The sequence below is a fragment of the Ambystoma mexicanum genome, chromosome 5q (assembly GCF_040938575.1).
Source record: "Ambystoma mexicanum isolate Mex_15411 chromosome 5q, UKY_AmexF1_1, whole genome shotgun sequence".
Taxonomy (NCBI): Eukaryota; Metazoa; Chordata; class Amphibia; order Caudata; family Ambystomatidae; genus Ambystoma; species Ambystoma mexicanum.
The window spans coordinates 1,283,861,354-1,283,877,841 of NC_090933.1; the positions used below are offsets into that span (position 1 = coordinate 1,283,861,354).

The window sequence follows — 16,488 nt, forward strand, 5'->3', positions numbered from 1 at the left end:
TTGGTGAGGTGGGTCTCCTGTAGCAGAGCTATGTCAATCCGCATCCTCTTTGGGTACATCATCACTTTATTACGTTTTAGATAACTGTTGAGGCCCCGCACATTCCAGGTCACGACCCTGAGATTACCCGATGCCATTGTCTTGATGTTCTCCCCCTCCCCTCCCTCTCTGATGTCTTCCCCAATGGCCCGTTTTCCGACTCTTATCCCTCCCAACCTCAACAACTTCCCCCCACCCCCTTTCCCCAACTCCGCCCCACTGCACACAACCCTCCTCCTCCCCCCTCCCTACCCAGCCCCAACAAATGCCCAGCTCCATCCCTGGATCTCAGGCCCACCCGCGTCTGGTCCTGTCTCGTGAACCGAGAACTAGGACCCCGCGGGGCGTCACCGGACTAACAGTGACCTAACTAAGCGTAATGCTATGGGGTTCAAGGGTTGTCTCCCAGGAGCTCCCACTCATCTGATTAGGATTGTAGCTTCTAGCGGATCTTGCAAGCATGTATTTTCTGCAACACATTCCCCACAGGCTTTAGTTAATACTATATTCAAGTCCCAGTGTCATGTGCTATATCACCAGAGATGACCCGGCTGCGTGCTACTTATCTTCTGCGGCTCATGTCTGGATACCCGGTTCTTGGGGGCGGCCCTGCATATCCAGCCATTCCATAGCATCCTCCGGCGTCTCGAAAAACAGGGTTTTGTTCTTGTAGAACACTTTCAGTTTGGCCGGATAAAGCCACATATATCTGTGGCCAGCCTCTCTCAACCTCCTTTTCACCACCCCGAAGTTCATCCTGCTGCGTTGTACATGCAAAGTGTAGTCCGGGTACGCTGTGATTTTTGCCGGCCCCCTCTCGATTGTTCCTCCCTTCCGGAAGAATTCGAGTATCTTCTCCTGATCCCGGTAGTTTAGAATCTTTGCAATCAGCGGCCGCGGGGGGGCTCCCGGGGGCGGTCTCCTCGCCAAGGCCCTGTGCGCCCTTTCAACTGCAAACCCCTGGGTCAGTGCTCCGCCAGTTATTTCCTGCAGAAACATGGATTCCACATATTCTGTTGGGTTAGGCCCTTCCATTCCTTCTGGCAATCCAACAATACGAATGTTATTGCGTCTGGCGCGCCCTTCTGCCTCCTCCGCCCTGTTCTCCAAGTTGCCCACACGCTGCACAAGGGCATGGAGTTCCGATCCGTGGGCGGCACATGCAGTGTTTGGGGCCATCTCCTTTTCCAAGTTTCCAGTGCGCTCTGCGAGCGTCCTCACATCCTGTCTCAGCAAATTAACTTCTTCCTGGACCACTCCGATCTTAAGGTCCAGTCCCACTTTTAGTTTGTTCATTGCCAGGCCCAGTTTGGTCTCCCAGGCAACTTTCAGGTCCGCAATCGCCGCCAGCACCTCCTGGATCGTGCCTGGTGTCTCCTCCGCTGCCGTGGTAGTGTTGTCTTTGCTCTTCCCACCTTCTGCCCCCGGAGGTGTCTTGGCGTAGGCATCCAGCGTGGGCTGTTTGTTCCTGGGTCTGACAATTTAATTAGACATTATGCTGTGCCATCCGGGGCGTGGGCCTACCGCGCCACCCTACGCGCGAAAGCCAATGTGGCGCCGGGCCACTCTTAGCGTTTGGGGTCCGATTCAGCCGTGTCTGGGAATGGGCTGTGTCCTCTCACGTGCCTGCGCTCATGCAGTGTTGCTCCACTGGCCTCTGCCATATTTCCTTCAGTAGCCGGAGGTCAGGTGCACTCACTGACCCCGCGCTCTCCCTCTACGGTGCTCTGTTGGCCCTGAGGCCATCTGGCCCACAGTGTTGCCTTGAGTGCTTTCCTCCGGCTCCTCGGCTAAAGAGGCTGCCTTATACTTTTTCTGGGGTCCATCACGTGCTCTGGGGTGAGCCTCCTTCTCTGTCTTTCCCCTGCAGCCTGTAATAGGATGCCGTCGGTGCCACAATGTTCGGGGGGCAGATCTGTTTGCTTCTGGCCTTAACCACTCTCCCTGTCCTCTGGTGATCTGGCTTAAGTGTCCGAGGCTACTTGTTCTTGGTGTAGCAATCCTGTTCCCCTGTTCCGCCGTATCGGCAGTGGGTCACTTCAGGCCCGGACTGTTATCTTGGGGTGCCCCGCGTAGGCCGGAGTGCGCTGAGCTATGACTTCGGGTGGGTTATGTCCTCCCACGTCTTCAATGAGCCTTATTGCCTCCTATAGATTGCATCCCCAGGGATAGTGTGGCGGAGGAGCCACCCAGACCTATGGCTTAGCCAGAGCAGGAAGTCCTTTTCTATCCTTTGGCATCCGGACTTCTTACAGTCTGCACAATGGAGCAATATTGGTTGTAAGGGGTGCTCGTTCGGTACCTTCAATGGCAGATTGCTGCTGCAGTTTGAGTTTTACCCCAGGTCTCCGGTCTCATATGTGCTTATGAGGGGAAGTGTGTTAGTGTGCTGCACCAGTGCTTTCCTTTACGCGCTACCCACGTTGTTTATGCTTGCAGAGTCACCACGCTTCTTCCTTTTGTGTTGTGTGGGTGTGCAGCTCACTGTTGTTGGGGCCCCTCCCAATTGAAACCCCCGCACTGCGCAGCTCCTTCAATTCTCACACCGCACAACAGGTCACAATTCGCAATGTAGTCACCCTGCCCAGCCTGCTGCAGAGTGCCTTACTGCTGTGTGCAATCGTGCTCTTCTCCTCAGCCAGCTCGAGGGCTCACTTTGCCAGTCTCCGGTTCTGCACGGCGTGACTGCTCCGTTTATACTAAGAGAGTCTGGATACTAGTGTATCCAAAATGTATCACTCCCTTTGTTCGGCAGCCGTGTCCCGGGCGCCGTGAGCCCAGTCCATCTGCCTCGTCCTCCGTGTGATTGCAACAATGTTCCTCCAGCGAGGCCCGGCTCCAGCAGAGCATCTGCCGCATCTGCGATCGCCCTTCACAGGGGCTCTGTGGCCACGTATGCCTCACAGCAGACAGGCGTACTTTCCGATGTTCAGTGCAGCGTCCATCTCCTGCAATGGATGGGAAGCTTCAGCAATACACCGCCACACATTCGGGCCGCGTCTCACGCCCTAATTAGCTCAATTCAAGCAAAGGGCACCTCTGCCATGGATCATTGTGGTCTGTTTCTGCCGGGGACGCGATCCTCTCGAGACAGTCATTCCACCCTTTGTTGTTGTGCATCTGCCATTTTATTGGCCCCAGCGTTCCGTTCCCAGCAAAGTCTTTCGATATTGTCCGTGTCCGCTGCTCTAATCCTTAGGCATCAATGATACATCCTGCTCCCTGCACCTTTACACGCCCGGTCCTTCAGTATCAAGCGCATTCATGCTCATTTTCTTGTAGTTTTACGTCGGATGATGTCCGGATCTCCAGGAGCTCCAGTGAACCCATGTCCTCCTACATGATGCGCTTAGCCACGCCCCCCCTGTCCTCCCTTTGTTCCCCCCCTTGCCTCGTCGTGCCTTGAAACACTTGTGTATAGGCGCGTTATAAATGCCATATCATATCATATCATAGCATGCCAAATCTTGGCAAATAGTGTGAGTACCTGGGCTTCTGATGGCAATAGCTGCCAAATGATTGGTGTGAGCTTCTGGGGATATGAGATCAATAACTGGCAAGGTTCTATGTTCATTTATCCCCAGATTTTATTTCGCAGAGTTTTTTGCTGAACTTTTATCACCGAAAAAACTCATCGAATTTATTGAATTTTTATTTTGTGGGTTATCTCCCAAACACCACCCTTCCCTTTTATTTATTATCTATCCTCCAACCACTCCTACCCCTTATATACCCAACCCCACCCCCCAATGGTTCGGCAAAACACTCAGCAAAAATAAAACGGCGATTAATAAACGTACGCAGTGCATGGCAATAGCAATTACTGGGCATTCCATGGCAGAATCTGGCCTATGTTACAAGTGCCTGAGCATCTGAGGGCAACAGCTGGCTGAGGGTGTGTGTGTCTGGAGACATGGGGCATATCTTGCTAGGTAGGCCGAAAGCTTGAGCATATAATGGCCGCACTTGGCAATGTGGAACACTTTTTCAGTTTACAAAGGGCAAACCTGTTGCTTTGCCAATGCTTGTTTATCTTGGTAATCCCTGCACATGGTGTAATCTCTGTGCTCTGCATCCCCCTATTAACTGTCCCTGAGTTGGCCTTTCTTCCTCTTGATCAGTTTTAATCATATCTCATTGAAGGCAGCGTTAATAATACCAGGCGCTAGACCTCATTTCTTCTTCCTTTCTTGCTTATCAGCCTCCTTCAGCAGTTTCCAACCTTTGCCCTTTCCTTTATATCGGGCAGACACTTTTAATGCTTTGTCCAGGGCCTCATGTTCGATGATCACGGTTATTTTGCCGTGCTCTGTAATCTTCTTTCTCATGCTTCTGTGTGGCTTACAAGTGCTCTTTGCAGTGTGGGTTCCATCTTGATTGTGTGTCATGTGCAGTTTGGAAGACAGCTTCCCTGTAGGGTCACAAAACCACTGGATTCCTTTTCCACCAGGAGAAAAATAATCTACTTCCAGGCTCAGGGTCTTATCGTTGGATGTTGATGTCATTGTCCTAATCTCCCATGGGTTCACTTTGGGGACACCTGAAAATTAAAAGCGGAAGTCAGTTCACATAGAAAGATGGCATGAAGGTGCATGACAGGTATGCAAGAAAATGGGAACATATGGTACAGTATGATGGAGAAATAGGGTGGCAAACAGAGAGCACAGAAGCAGCGAGGAAGAAGAGATGGGCAAGAAGAGGGAAAAGACCGGCACAACATATGATGCTCTCTGAAAAAATGCACCCTCAACATTTTTTTAAGAAACAAAATGGGGTTCAAATGAACCGGGGTGTCCTATAGAATTAAAAAACACTACTTATTTTTCTGGGCTTGAGTCGAAGGTCAGGCTATTAGGTTGACCTTGTGTTCAGGGGTGTCGTTTGGGTTACACTTGTGCATATTTGTTATCCGAAATTAGCTGATACACGCATGAAGCAAAAACACCTTTTTTTCCGGTGCACTTTTTATTAACATTTGGAGGTATACATTTAATGCAGCTTGTTCTAAAGCCACTGAATACAGGCTTTGTTTTGCATTTAGTGAATTTTCCCCAAAGAATTTATATTTTTCAAACTTTGCATCACTGTTGACACAGAGAGAAAAGTGTTTTTTTCTCAGTTAAGCAAGCACTTAGTGCTGAAATGAATTTGTGTGCTCTCCAGTGCCACGCCATTGCAGTCATCTAATTTAAATTCAGGAAACATGTAATACATTTTTGAGCCTCCAAAGGGGACACACTCAAAATGTACACAACAGACGTTCAGGGCATATGACCAAAGAAGCCCTATGACACAAAAAGTGAAATACATATAAAAAAGGCTACCTACTTATGTAACACCTGTGGGTTAATTGATGTTATAATGCCTAAGGTACAAGCACACCAAATCTCCTGGATATGAACATAAGCAATAAGGTCTCACACTGGAATTTTCAAGTTTTCAAACAAACCTAATTTATTTGTATATATAGGTTAGATACATATGCTGGACTAGCATATGCTGGACACTCCATCTACAACAGTGGTGGATTTGGAGATGCACTAACACCATCAGAAACAAAAAATATATTTTGCCTTGACATGAAAATTAGTGACATCTTGACAAATGTGCCATATATGGTGCTTTTGCCAAGATGTCACTTTTCTCAAACATGATGCTCAACTCCTGGGGAGCAGTATCCCATACAATGGTTTCTGAAAACCTGAAAGGCTCCAGCAAATGACATTTTTAACAAGAGTGCTGCAAAGCACACATTTAAAACAAAGAGATGCACCTATCGGTTAATATCTGCCAATTATAACTAGACAGCCAGCCAGCAGGGAGCTAAAACACTAAATGCCCACTGAAAAGCTATATATCCTTCTTTGACAGCAAGGGACTGATGATTAGGAACTGGTGTTAAAAGAAACTAAGGTGATAATCAGTGGGTACTTAGTGTTTCAGCTCCCTGCTGGCTGTCTCTATATAATCAGCGACTATTAACCACTTGGTGTATTGTTTTGTCTCTGTTATAATGTATGCACTGCAAAGGGACCTCAGACTGTTTTCGGCTCCAAGGAGGGGCCCCAGCCATTATGTTGAAATGGGCCCCTGCACATCATCAGCAGGGCCTGATTGTATGTGAGACTGCCTATTACGGGAAAGCAGCACATGTCATTCACAAACATCACTGTGTTCACAGAGTCAAAGGGTGACTCTCAGAAATCCTGACCTTCGGCTCAAGTCCCGAAAGAAAGTTGTGTTTTGTTTTAGGATCCCCCCATTCATTTAAACCTCACATGGTTTAAAAATAATGAGGGGGGATTTTTTCAGAGATCATCATTGTTTCTCTGGCAGCCTCAGGTCTAGTGTTTTTAAACACAATCTTTTTTGTTAGAATTGTCAAATGTATGAATTTCCTGCAAACTTTTAAAAAGTGAAAAAGTGAGTTTTAGTATAAAAAAGTGATTTTACAATGTTTTTTGCTAGACTTTGGTTTTTTTTTGTTCAGAATCATCGTGTTAGGCTTTGGGCCAGTATGCATTTATGATTTACCATCTATCATCAACAAAATCCTTTTGAGGGCGCAAGCATCACATATGATGCTCTCTGAAAAAATGCACCCTCAATATTTTTTTACAAACAAAGTGGGGCTCAAATGAACGGGTGGTGTCCTAAAACATAAAAAAACACTACTTATTTTTCTGTGATTGAGTTGAAGTCAGGCTATAAGGTTGACCCTGTGTTCAGGGGTGTAGTTTGGGTTACATTTGTGACATCTCTGTTACACCTCTGCCGCTTTCCCAAAAATAGCTGATATGCATATGAAGCAATATCACATTTTTATTAATGTGCGCTTTTATTTTAACATTTGGAGATATAAATTAAATGCAGCTTGTTATAAAGCCACTGAATACAGTCTTTTTTGCATTTAGTGAATTTCCCCCCAAAAATGTAATCTTTTTTGCACTTTGCCTCACTGTTGACACAGAGAGAAAAGTGTGTTTTTCTCAGTGAAGGATACCCTTAGAGTGCTGAACATTCATCTGTGAGCTCACTAGTACCATGCCATTGCAGCCATATAATTTAAATTCAGGAAAAATGTAATACATTTTTGAGGCTCCAAAGGGGACAAACTCAGAATTTTACCCGACGCAGAGTTCCATGGCATTGCACCAAAAAAGCCCTTAGACACAAAAAGTTGATATTTTGTTTTCCTGTGCACTTTCTTAACATTTGAAGATATACATTCAATGCAGCTTGTTCTAAAGCCCCCGAATACAGGCTTTTTTTCTTCTGTATTTAATGTATTTCTCACAAAAATGTAGAAAATTTCATACGTTGCATCACTGGTGACCCAGAGAGAACATTCATTTGTGAGTTCACAAGTACCATGCAATTGTAGCCATCTAATGTACATTCAGGAAAAATGTAATACATTTTTGAGGCTCCAAGGTAAAGAAAAACAAGGACAGTGGCTACCTCAGTCCTCCTCCACATTCAGTCCTCCTCCACATTTTGCATTCTATCTCCTGTCCCTGAAAATGGACAGCAGTGTAAGAGAGGGATACAGAGGTAAAGACATCCAGGGACAGTGACTCCCTCCATCCTCCTCCACATGCACTGGCGTAACAGGGGCCCACGCAGCCGCCACGGTGCGGGGTGTCCCGCGACCACATGTCCTGGGAGGGGGCACCACTTGGAGTAAAAAAATAAAAAAAAAATATATTTTTTAATTCACTCAGCATTTATAAAGAAATTATTTCTGTAACAGAAATAATTTCTTCCTGAAGGCAGAGTGAATACAAAAAGAAACTTTCTTTTTGAAGTACGGGCATTACCCCCACCCCTTGACATGAACACCCTAGGCTGGAGGCCTCCATGTGATGGGGTGGGGGAAGCCCTATGACTTCAAAAATAAATAGTTTATTTTTTAAGTCACTCAGCCTTCATAAAGAAATTATTTCCGTTATTGTTCAGTCCTTAACCGAAATAATGTCTTTATGAAGTCAGTGACTTCAAAAAGAAACAATTTATTTTTGAAGTATTATGGCTCCCCTCAACCCCATGACGTGTGCGTTTGTGTGAGTGTATGGTGAAAGAGTGCACACAAATGTATGGTTGGCTGGGTATGCGTGTGTCGGGTTTGGTGAAAGGGTGCACACTTAACTGTATGGGTGGCTGACTGGGTGTGCCTGTGTGGTGAAAGGGTGCACACTTTAATGTATAGGTGACTGTCTATGTGAGTGTATGGTGAAAGGAGGGTGCACACTTAAATGTATAGGTGGCTGCCTGTGTGAGTGGATGGTGGAAGGGTGCACACAAATGTATGGGTGACTGGGTATGTGTGTACGGTGAAAGGATGCACACTTAAATGTATGGGTGGCTGCCTGAGGGGGCCTGTATGGTGAAAGGGTGCACACTTAAGTGTATGGGTGGGTGCCTGGGTGTGTGTGCCTGTATGGTGAAAGTTTGCACACTTAAATGTATGGGTGGCTGCATGGGTGTGCCTGTATGGTGAAAGGGTGCACAATTAAATGTATGGGTGGCTGCCTGGGTGTGCCTGTATGGTAAAAGGGTGCACACTTAAATGTATGGGTGGCTGCCTGGGTGTGCCTGTATGGTGAAAGAGTGCACACTCAAATGTATGGATGAATGGGTGTGCGTGTGTATATATGGTGAATGGTGTGTGTGCTTGTGTTCAGGGGCGCAACAAAATCTACATTTCAGGGGGCAAACCCTTCAAATGTTGGCAGAGGCGCTAACTTCACGTGTGGTGGGGAGGAGCAAACTTATTTGTATGGGGGCATCTAACTTCTTTACGCATTTTAATGAGACTATTCTAGTGCAGCTTCAATGTTATAAGCAGTTACCTCTCTCCTTTAAGTCTGAAACCACTCACTTATGGACTGCTGTGAGAATGACTGGTCTCCTGTTCCCTCTCTACCCTTCCAATCACTCCCCTGGCATGCAAGTACTAAACCCACATCACAATTTCAATTGCCTAAAAAATGTGGCATTTGAATGCAGGTACTAAAGTGAAATGCTGTACATTACTAATTGCTGGGCCGGGCCCTTTTAACAGCGAAACCCAGGTGCCGTTTAACAACTGTGTCCTTTTCTGTCCGGCAACTGCTCTGTAGGTCAGCCAGATCATGTCAACATAGACCAGAATTTCAGGGGGGTGGGGGGAGTGCTGAATCCCAGTCAGCTCAATGGTGTTGCACCACTACTTGTGTTTAATGCTTTGATTACTTATTGGTAATCTTCATTACTCCTAACCCTTTTCTTCTCATCCCAGTACTTGTGTATGAGGCAGTACTTGTGTATGAGGCACTGTTCCTCATACACAAGTACTGGGATGAGGTAGAGGTATATGAAGGTAATGCCTGCCTTAGTTACCTGTAATCTTCATTACTCCTTGCCCCACTCTTCCTCATACCAGTACTTACCTATGAGGCAAGGAGCCTCATATGTAAGCACTGGGACAAGGAAGAGGGACATGGAGGTAATTCTGTGCCAATGGCTGATTTTGGAGGTTGGGGTAGGGGATGGGAGGGAAAGGGGATGTGTGGGGGGGTGCTATTGTGCAATAAATCATAATGGTCGTCCATGTTCATTCTAAGCAGACATGATATGTGGTAATAGTGGCTAGAGAGGCACTTTGGTGCAGCCAGTCTAGTCATTTCTCAGTTTGGTATGACTTTTTTTAACTAGTCATTTCTGATAAAGCAGCCCTGATAAGTGTAACTACCTGGCTAGACTGGCATTTGGGTTCTGCCAGTCTAGCCGTTTCTTACTGCAGCACTGTATATTTTTCTGGGCATCTGTGATAAAATGATATGATATTATATGATATGATAAGTCATATATAAGGCGCCTGTACACAAGTGTTTTTAGGCGCGACAAGACAAGGGAAGGAAAACAGAGGGAGGACAAGACAAATTATCTTCCTAAGCCTTGTGTCATTCAGATCGTGCAAGTGTGAGAACGGGAAGTGCAAGGAGAAAGGGAGAGGGAAGGGGAAAACAGGGCAGCAATGCTCTGAGTAAGTGCAGCTAGGGCAGCGCGGCTCTGGGTAGTGCAAGTAGAACAAGAGACTGTAGGGTTACAGTTACAGCCCCTAACTGCGTCGTAGGCCCGGAGGCAGTGCAAGGGTGACTGATCAAGAAAGAGACTGGACTCAGTGAGACTGAGGGAAGCCAAGCAACCAGTTGGTACAGCAGACAGGTAGGTCAGCAGGGGAGGGAGAGAAAGAAGAGAAGAGGAATGTTTTGAGCTGCTTCCGGAACTTCAGGTGGTCCGGCTCAAGTGTGGGAGGGGCAGGGAGGCCATTCCAGAGGGAGGCACCTGCAGAGGAGAGAGATCTACCCCCCACTCTCTGCCTGGAGAAGCATATAACCCTTACAGCTTGAGAAGGAAGGTATTTTGGAAGAGAGCATTGGATGTAGTGCGGATACCAGCCCCAGAAAACCTTGTGCACAATGCAAAGGGTCTTGAACTTGATCCTTGCAGCCAACAGGAGCCAATGGAGAGATTTAATGGCTGGAGAGATACGGTCTGTGTGCTTGAGGCCAAGGATAAGTCTTGCAGTCCTGATCTGGATTAGTTGCGGAGGGCAGAGAGTAGAGGAAGGCAGACTGAGAAAGTGGCTGTTGCAGTAGTCCAGCCTAGAGAGAACCAGGGCTCTGGAGACAGTGAGCTTCTGGGGGAAAGTGCGAAAGCGAAGAGTCTCTTTGAGGAGGTGCAGCTGGTAGTGGGATTTCTTGGTGAGGTCCGAGATGTGAGGAGAGAAAGAGAGAGTGGAGGTGAAGATGACACCAGGAATGAGCGAGAGAGGAGAGTAGGCTGAGGGCAGCCTGAAGGGAAGCTGAGTGTCATCCGCATAACTCTGAAAGTTAGAGGAGAAGGTAGAGATCAAGTGGGCCAACAGGGCCAAGTAGAGATTGAAAACCAGGGTGAGAGGATAGAGCCCTGTGGAACGCCACAGGTAGAGAGAGGTGGCGGAGTGAAAGGGACCAAGTTGGACCTGGGAGGGGCGGTCCAAGAGGAAGGAGGTCAGCCACTACAGGGCCTGATCCATGATGCCCAGGTTCTCACGGAGTCGATTGATCAGGATGGCATGGTTGAGCGTGTCGAAAGCAGAGGAAAGTTCAAGGAGGATCAGGACAGAAGGAATGCTGGAATCAAGGTTAGAGATCAGATCTTCACAGGTGTTCAGGAGAACAGTTTTCGTGCCTCTGGCATCTCTTAAGCCAGACTGATGGTCATGGAGACAACCAACAGATTCAGTGTGGAGAGTAAGCTGGGAGATGGCCAGCTTTTCCAAGAGTATGGGAGAGGAGAAAGTTCCAGTGGCAAAAGAATGATTACAGAAATCTGCCAAGGCTGGAACAAGGGTGTCATTATGGTCCTTGATAGTTCTGGAGGAGCAGTGAGCACATCTTTCGACGACACTTCAATAGATGGGACTTGTCTAGAAAACTAGTCTGGTGTTAGAGAGAAAGAGGAGAAAGGAGGAGGAGAGGGAGGGATGGCCAAAGGGGGGCCGAAAGAGGGAGAGGGAGAGGAAGAGGAGATAGTGAACAGGATGTCCTGAATTTTAGCGGAGAAGTGAGAGGCCAAAGCCGTACAGAGGGTCTGATGAGGGAACAGGAGAGGTAGAGACTGCAACAGTATTGGCCAGTTCCTTGCAGATTTTAAAGAGTTTGGCCGTGTTGTTAGAGGCCGCAGAGACGCAGGCTTGAATGTGTGCTCTCTTCTTGATGAGTCTTATTGCTTCGACTGGCATTTTGGTGCAACCAGTCTAGGTATGTCTAAATGTGGCCTGCCATGCTTTACTGTAATGTTATTACGTGTCTACATTGTGCAGCCAGTTGGATATGTTTTCATTGTGGCATGGCATTTTTAATAGCAAATCATTAATGTTCATGCGCAATGTTGGTGACTTGCATGTATTGGATTGGTGTAACCATACAAAACAATAGCAAACACTGACTTTTTAGCCAATTTTTCTCAGAAAGTGTGCTGTATATTGCATTAAACACATATTTATATCGTTCTCCTAGTGCAGTGTGCGGCATACCCCTTCAGCAGCACGTTTGTGTGTATTGCAAAGGTGTGGTAATCTAGGCCAGCCCAGTGTGTGTAGCGACCCATAATTTGTTGCTGAGTTGGGGGGGGGGGGCCCTCAGCATGGCTCTCAGGGGGCCCCCCAGATCCTGTGTTACGCCACTGTCCACATGCTGCTTCTATTTCCAGCCCCTGAAGGCAGACAGCAGTGTGAGAAAGAGGCAAAGACATCCAGGTACAGTAACTGCCTACATCCTCCTCCACATGCAGCATTCTGCCTCTAGCCCCTGAAGGTGACAGCAGTGTAAGAGAGGGATAAAGAGGTAAAGACATCCAGGGACAGTGACTGCCTCAATCCTCCTCGACTTGCTATGTTCTATTTCCAGCACCTGGTGGTAGACAGCAGGGTAACAGAAGGGGGAAGAGGTAAAGACATCCAGGAACAGTGACAGTGTCCATCTGCCTCCACATGCTGCATTTTATCTCCAGCCCCTGAAGGTGGACAACAGTGTAACAAAGGGAGAAAGAGGTAAAGACATCCAGGGACAGTGACTGCCTCCATCATCTGCCCATTGCATTCTATCTCCAGCCCCTGAAGGTGGAGAGCATTGTAACAAAGGGAGAAAGAGGTAAATACATCCAGGGACAGTGGAAGTCTCCATCCCCCCTCCACATGCTGCATTTTACCTCCAGCCCCTGAAGGTGGACAGCAGTGTAACAGAGGGAGAAAGAGGTAAAGACATCCAGGGACAGTGACTGCCTCAATCCTCCTCGACTTGCTATGTTCTATTTCCAGCACCTGGTGGTAGACAGCAGGGTAACAGAAGGGGGAAGAGGTAAAGACATCCAGGAACAGTGACAGTGTCCATCTGCCTCCACATGCTGCATTTTATCTCCAGCCCCTGAAGGTGGACAACAGTGTAACAAAGGGAGAAAGAGGTAAAGACATCCAGGGACAGTGACTGCCTCCATCATCTGCCCATTGCATTCTATCTCCAGCCCCTGAAGGTGGAGAGCATTGTAACAAAGGGAGAAAGAGGTAAATACATCCAGGGACAGTGGAAGTCTCCATCCCCCCTCCACATGCTGCATTGTATCTCCAGCCCCTGAAGGTGGACAGCAGTATAACATCAGGAGAAAGACATAAAGACATCCAGGGACAGTGACTTACTCCATCCTTCACCACATGCTGCATTTTATCTCCAGCTCCTGAAGGTGGACAGCAGTGTAACTGAAGGAGAAAGAGATAAAGCCATCCAGAGACAGTGACTGCTGCCATCATTCTTCACATGCTGCATTCGATCTCCAGCCCCTGAAGGGAGACATCCAGGGACAGTGACTGACTCCATCCTCCTCCACATGCTGTGTTCTATCGCCAGCCACGGAAGGTGGACAGCAGTGTGAGAAAGGGAGAACGAGGTAAAGACATCCAAGGACAGTGGCTGCCTCCATCCTCCTCCACACACTGCATTCTATCTGTAGCCCGTGAAGGTGGACAACAGTGTATGAGAGGGAGAAAGAGGTAAAGACATCCAGGGGCCGAGACTGCCTCCATCGAGGATGAGAACCAGGCTGTGTAATACGAGGCAGCAACCAGAATGGTAGCACCAATTTTCAATTTTACCAACCACATTTCAACTCATGCCAAAACTAGCGTTCTCAGCAAAGCGTTATATTTTGTTCCGAGCACACCTGCCATTCAATTCCAGACTGAGGGATCCTTCACAAGAAAAACCTAGAGAAGAGAGTTTAACAGGTCTAAAACCGCCCTCCACTTTTTTCCCATCTGCAGCTATGATAAGTCCAGAAATCATCACGTTTGAGAATACAATCCTCCGTGAAATGGAAAAATGTATGCGCTCTAAAAATCATTATCGTGACAATCTTACCAAAACAGAAAGAGCTGCTTTAAAGAATCTATATTCCCACCCAGACTTCAACATAAAACCTGCCGATAAAGGTGGTGGGATTGATTTATGGTCCCTGAAAGCATATAACACAGAAGTATTGAAACATCTAAACAACTCCTCTTTCTATACCAAATTGGACGTAAATCCTACAGAAAGGTTAAAAGAAGGAATTGAGAGCCTAACCGTCCTCGTATTCCTTCAAGGCGGGATAGTTTTAGATGAAAGTATTTTTCTCACCAGATTCCATCCAACCATATCAGCTTTTTACATCTTACCTAAGGTGCATAAGAACAATAAAGCACCACCAGGTAGACCCAATGCATTCTGCATTGGGTTCCATACTGAAGCCCCTGTCTATCTATGGTGACTTGATCTTGAGGCCTTTTGTGAAAACTATGGGATTGTTTGTACACACTTGGGTAACAGGGCTCCTGCAGCCCCCGTGGTGTGGGGGGCCCATGCTGCCCATGCCCAGTGGGTGGGGGGGGGGCCAGGGTGCAGTGCGGGGCCCCCTCAGCAAGGCTTGCAGGGCGGCCCCCATTTTGTGTTATGCCACTGTTTGTACAAGAAACTACTGCCATGACACACATCTTGTCAGCAGTCAGCATCCATCCAGATGACCTTGTAGTCACCCTCAATGTAGAATCTCTCTACACGAGTATACCACAGATAGCAAGCACAGAGGTCATGAGATTATATCTCAAAGAATGGAGAAGTACAGTAAACCTAGTTCCATCAGACTTTATACTCGAGTGCATCATAATCGCACTAACAGAGAACTACTTCCTGTTTGAAGGTGCTTTTTATAATCATAAATATGGTACACGCATGGGTGCCACATTCACACCAGATATTGCAAACCGTTACATGGACCACTTCGAGCATCTCTCAATATACTGTGAACAAAACTCATTTACCAACTACATTGGGTGTTGGCACTGATATATTGATGATGTGTTCATGATTTGGAAGGATCAGAATCTTTATTATTGTCCTTGCTCACATGGTTGAACACTCAGATCAGTACATAACATTTACCATGTCATTTGATCACACATTTATGGCTTTTTGGATTTGAAAATTCTAAAATCCACCAAAGGCACTTTGGAAACTACATTATTTAGAAAGCCAACTATCAAAAATGCCCTCCTAAACTATATGAATGCTTTCATTCATTAAGTATGAAGGAGAATTTACCCTTCTGCAGTTCCTAAGGATCCGTAGGAATTGTGTGACCATGACCGACTTCGATCTCATAGTAGAGATCTCACTACCAGACTGAAACAACGTGGGTATCCACATAAAATAATCTGTAATGTCACGAAAATAGCGCGTAACACCAACAGAGAGACAGGCCTCACGAAACAGGATGGAACAACAGCTGAGAAAATTACGTGTGTCACCACATTTAGTCCTATCAGCATCTCCCTTAGGAGCTTAGGAGAATTATCCTTCATAATTGGAATACTGTGAAAACACCTGATTTCAATCCAGAAAAGCCTAGATTTGTGTTCAAAAGACAAAGCAACATCAAGAACACACTGGTCCACACATATGAATAACTAAGGCAGCAAGTTCCTGCCCAAACCACCTTATCGGCCCTTCCACCGGCCATCGCCCATTTTAAATGTGGCCGATGTTCAGTCTGTTCAATGGTAAAAGATTTTAAAGCACATTGATTTTTATAGCTTAAATTGAAAACTGCTAACTTTTACGAACTGAAAGACACAATGGTATATTTACGGGTTAAAATGTCCATGTGGATTGATTTACATAGGGACGACCAAACACGAGATCAGGCAGAGGATTTGTGAACACTGTTCATGTCTCAAAAATAAAGTGGCAGAGAGAGGAGGAGTCTGCAACTTGACACTCTCGAAAGCAGAACAAAAATTGATCTATAGATTGGACTCAGTCAACAAAGGTCTTAACACAACCATTGAATGGGTTTTGTTCATGCATAAAGGAACTGCCCTTTATACTGTCCTTATTTATGGTGAAATCCCTGCAGTTCAGTCTGTGACTGTGGGTGTTTGGTTTACCCTTGTGGAATCAATCACACATGCCTTAGCCAGCCCGTTAAAAAATGTGAAAATCTACAAATAATATAATTGATACTCACCCTAAATCTTTGCTTTTTAACATGGGATGGGATGTGAGCTGCAACATTAACATTTCCATTTTTGTGACATGACCACATTAAACTGGTCGACCATCTCAATCATAAAAACGTTGACTAATAAATAAGATTGTGAATCCTTAAAAACATGTTAGGCAATCACCTAGCCAATACTATTCAATGGACTGAAACTCCCTTCCAAGAAGGAGATTCTAAATTCCAACACAACATGGCCGCCTGAGTCACGTGTCAACTTGCATGGTTTTCTATAGAGACGGAACAAGTTACATACCTGTAACTGTTGTTCTCCAGCATGGGTCTGGCATGGATTCACATACTCATGAATATTCCCCATCGTCAGGCTGGGAA

General features: G+C 46.5%; 1 gene segment (V, D, J or C); it reads right to left on the minus strand.

Moving 5' to 3' along the window:
- Positions 1-300: 300 nt before the first annotated feature.
- The window catches only part of LOC138498388 (immunoglobulin heavy constant epsilon-like), a 246,953-nt gene continuing 230,765 nt past the window's right edge, over positions 301-16,488 (minus strand). The window contains 1 exon segment of the C gene segment in view: positions 301-4,579. Coding sequence covers positions 4,212-4,579 — 368 coding nt within the window.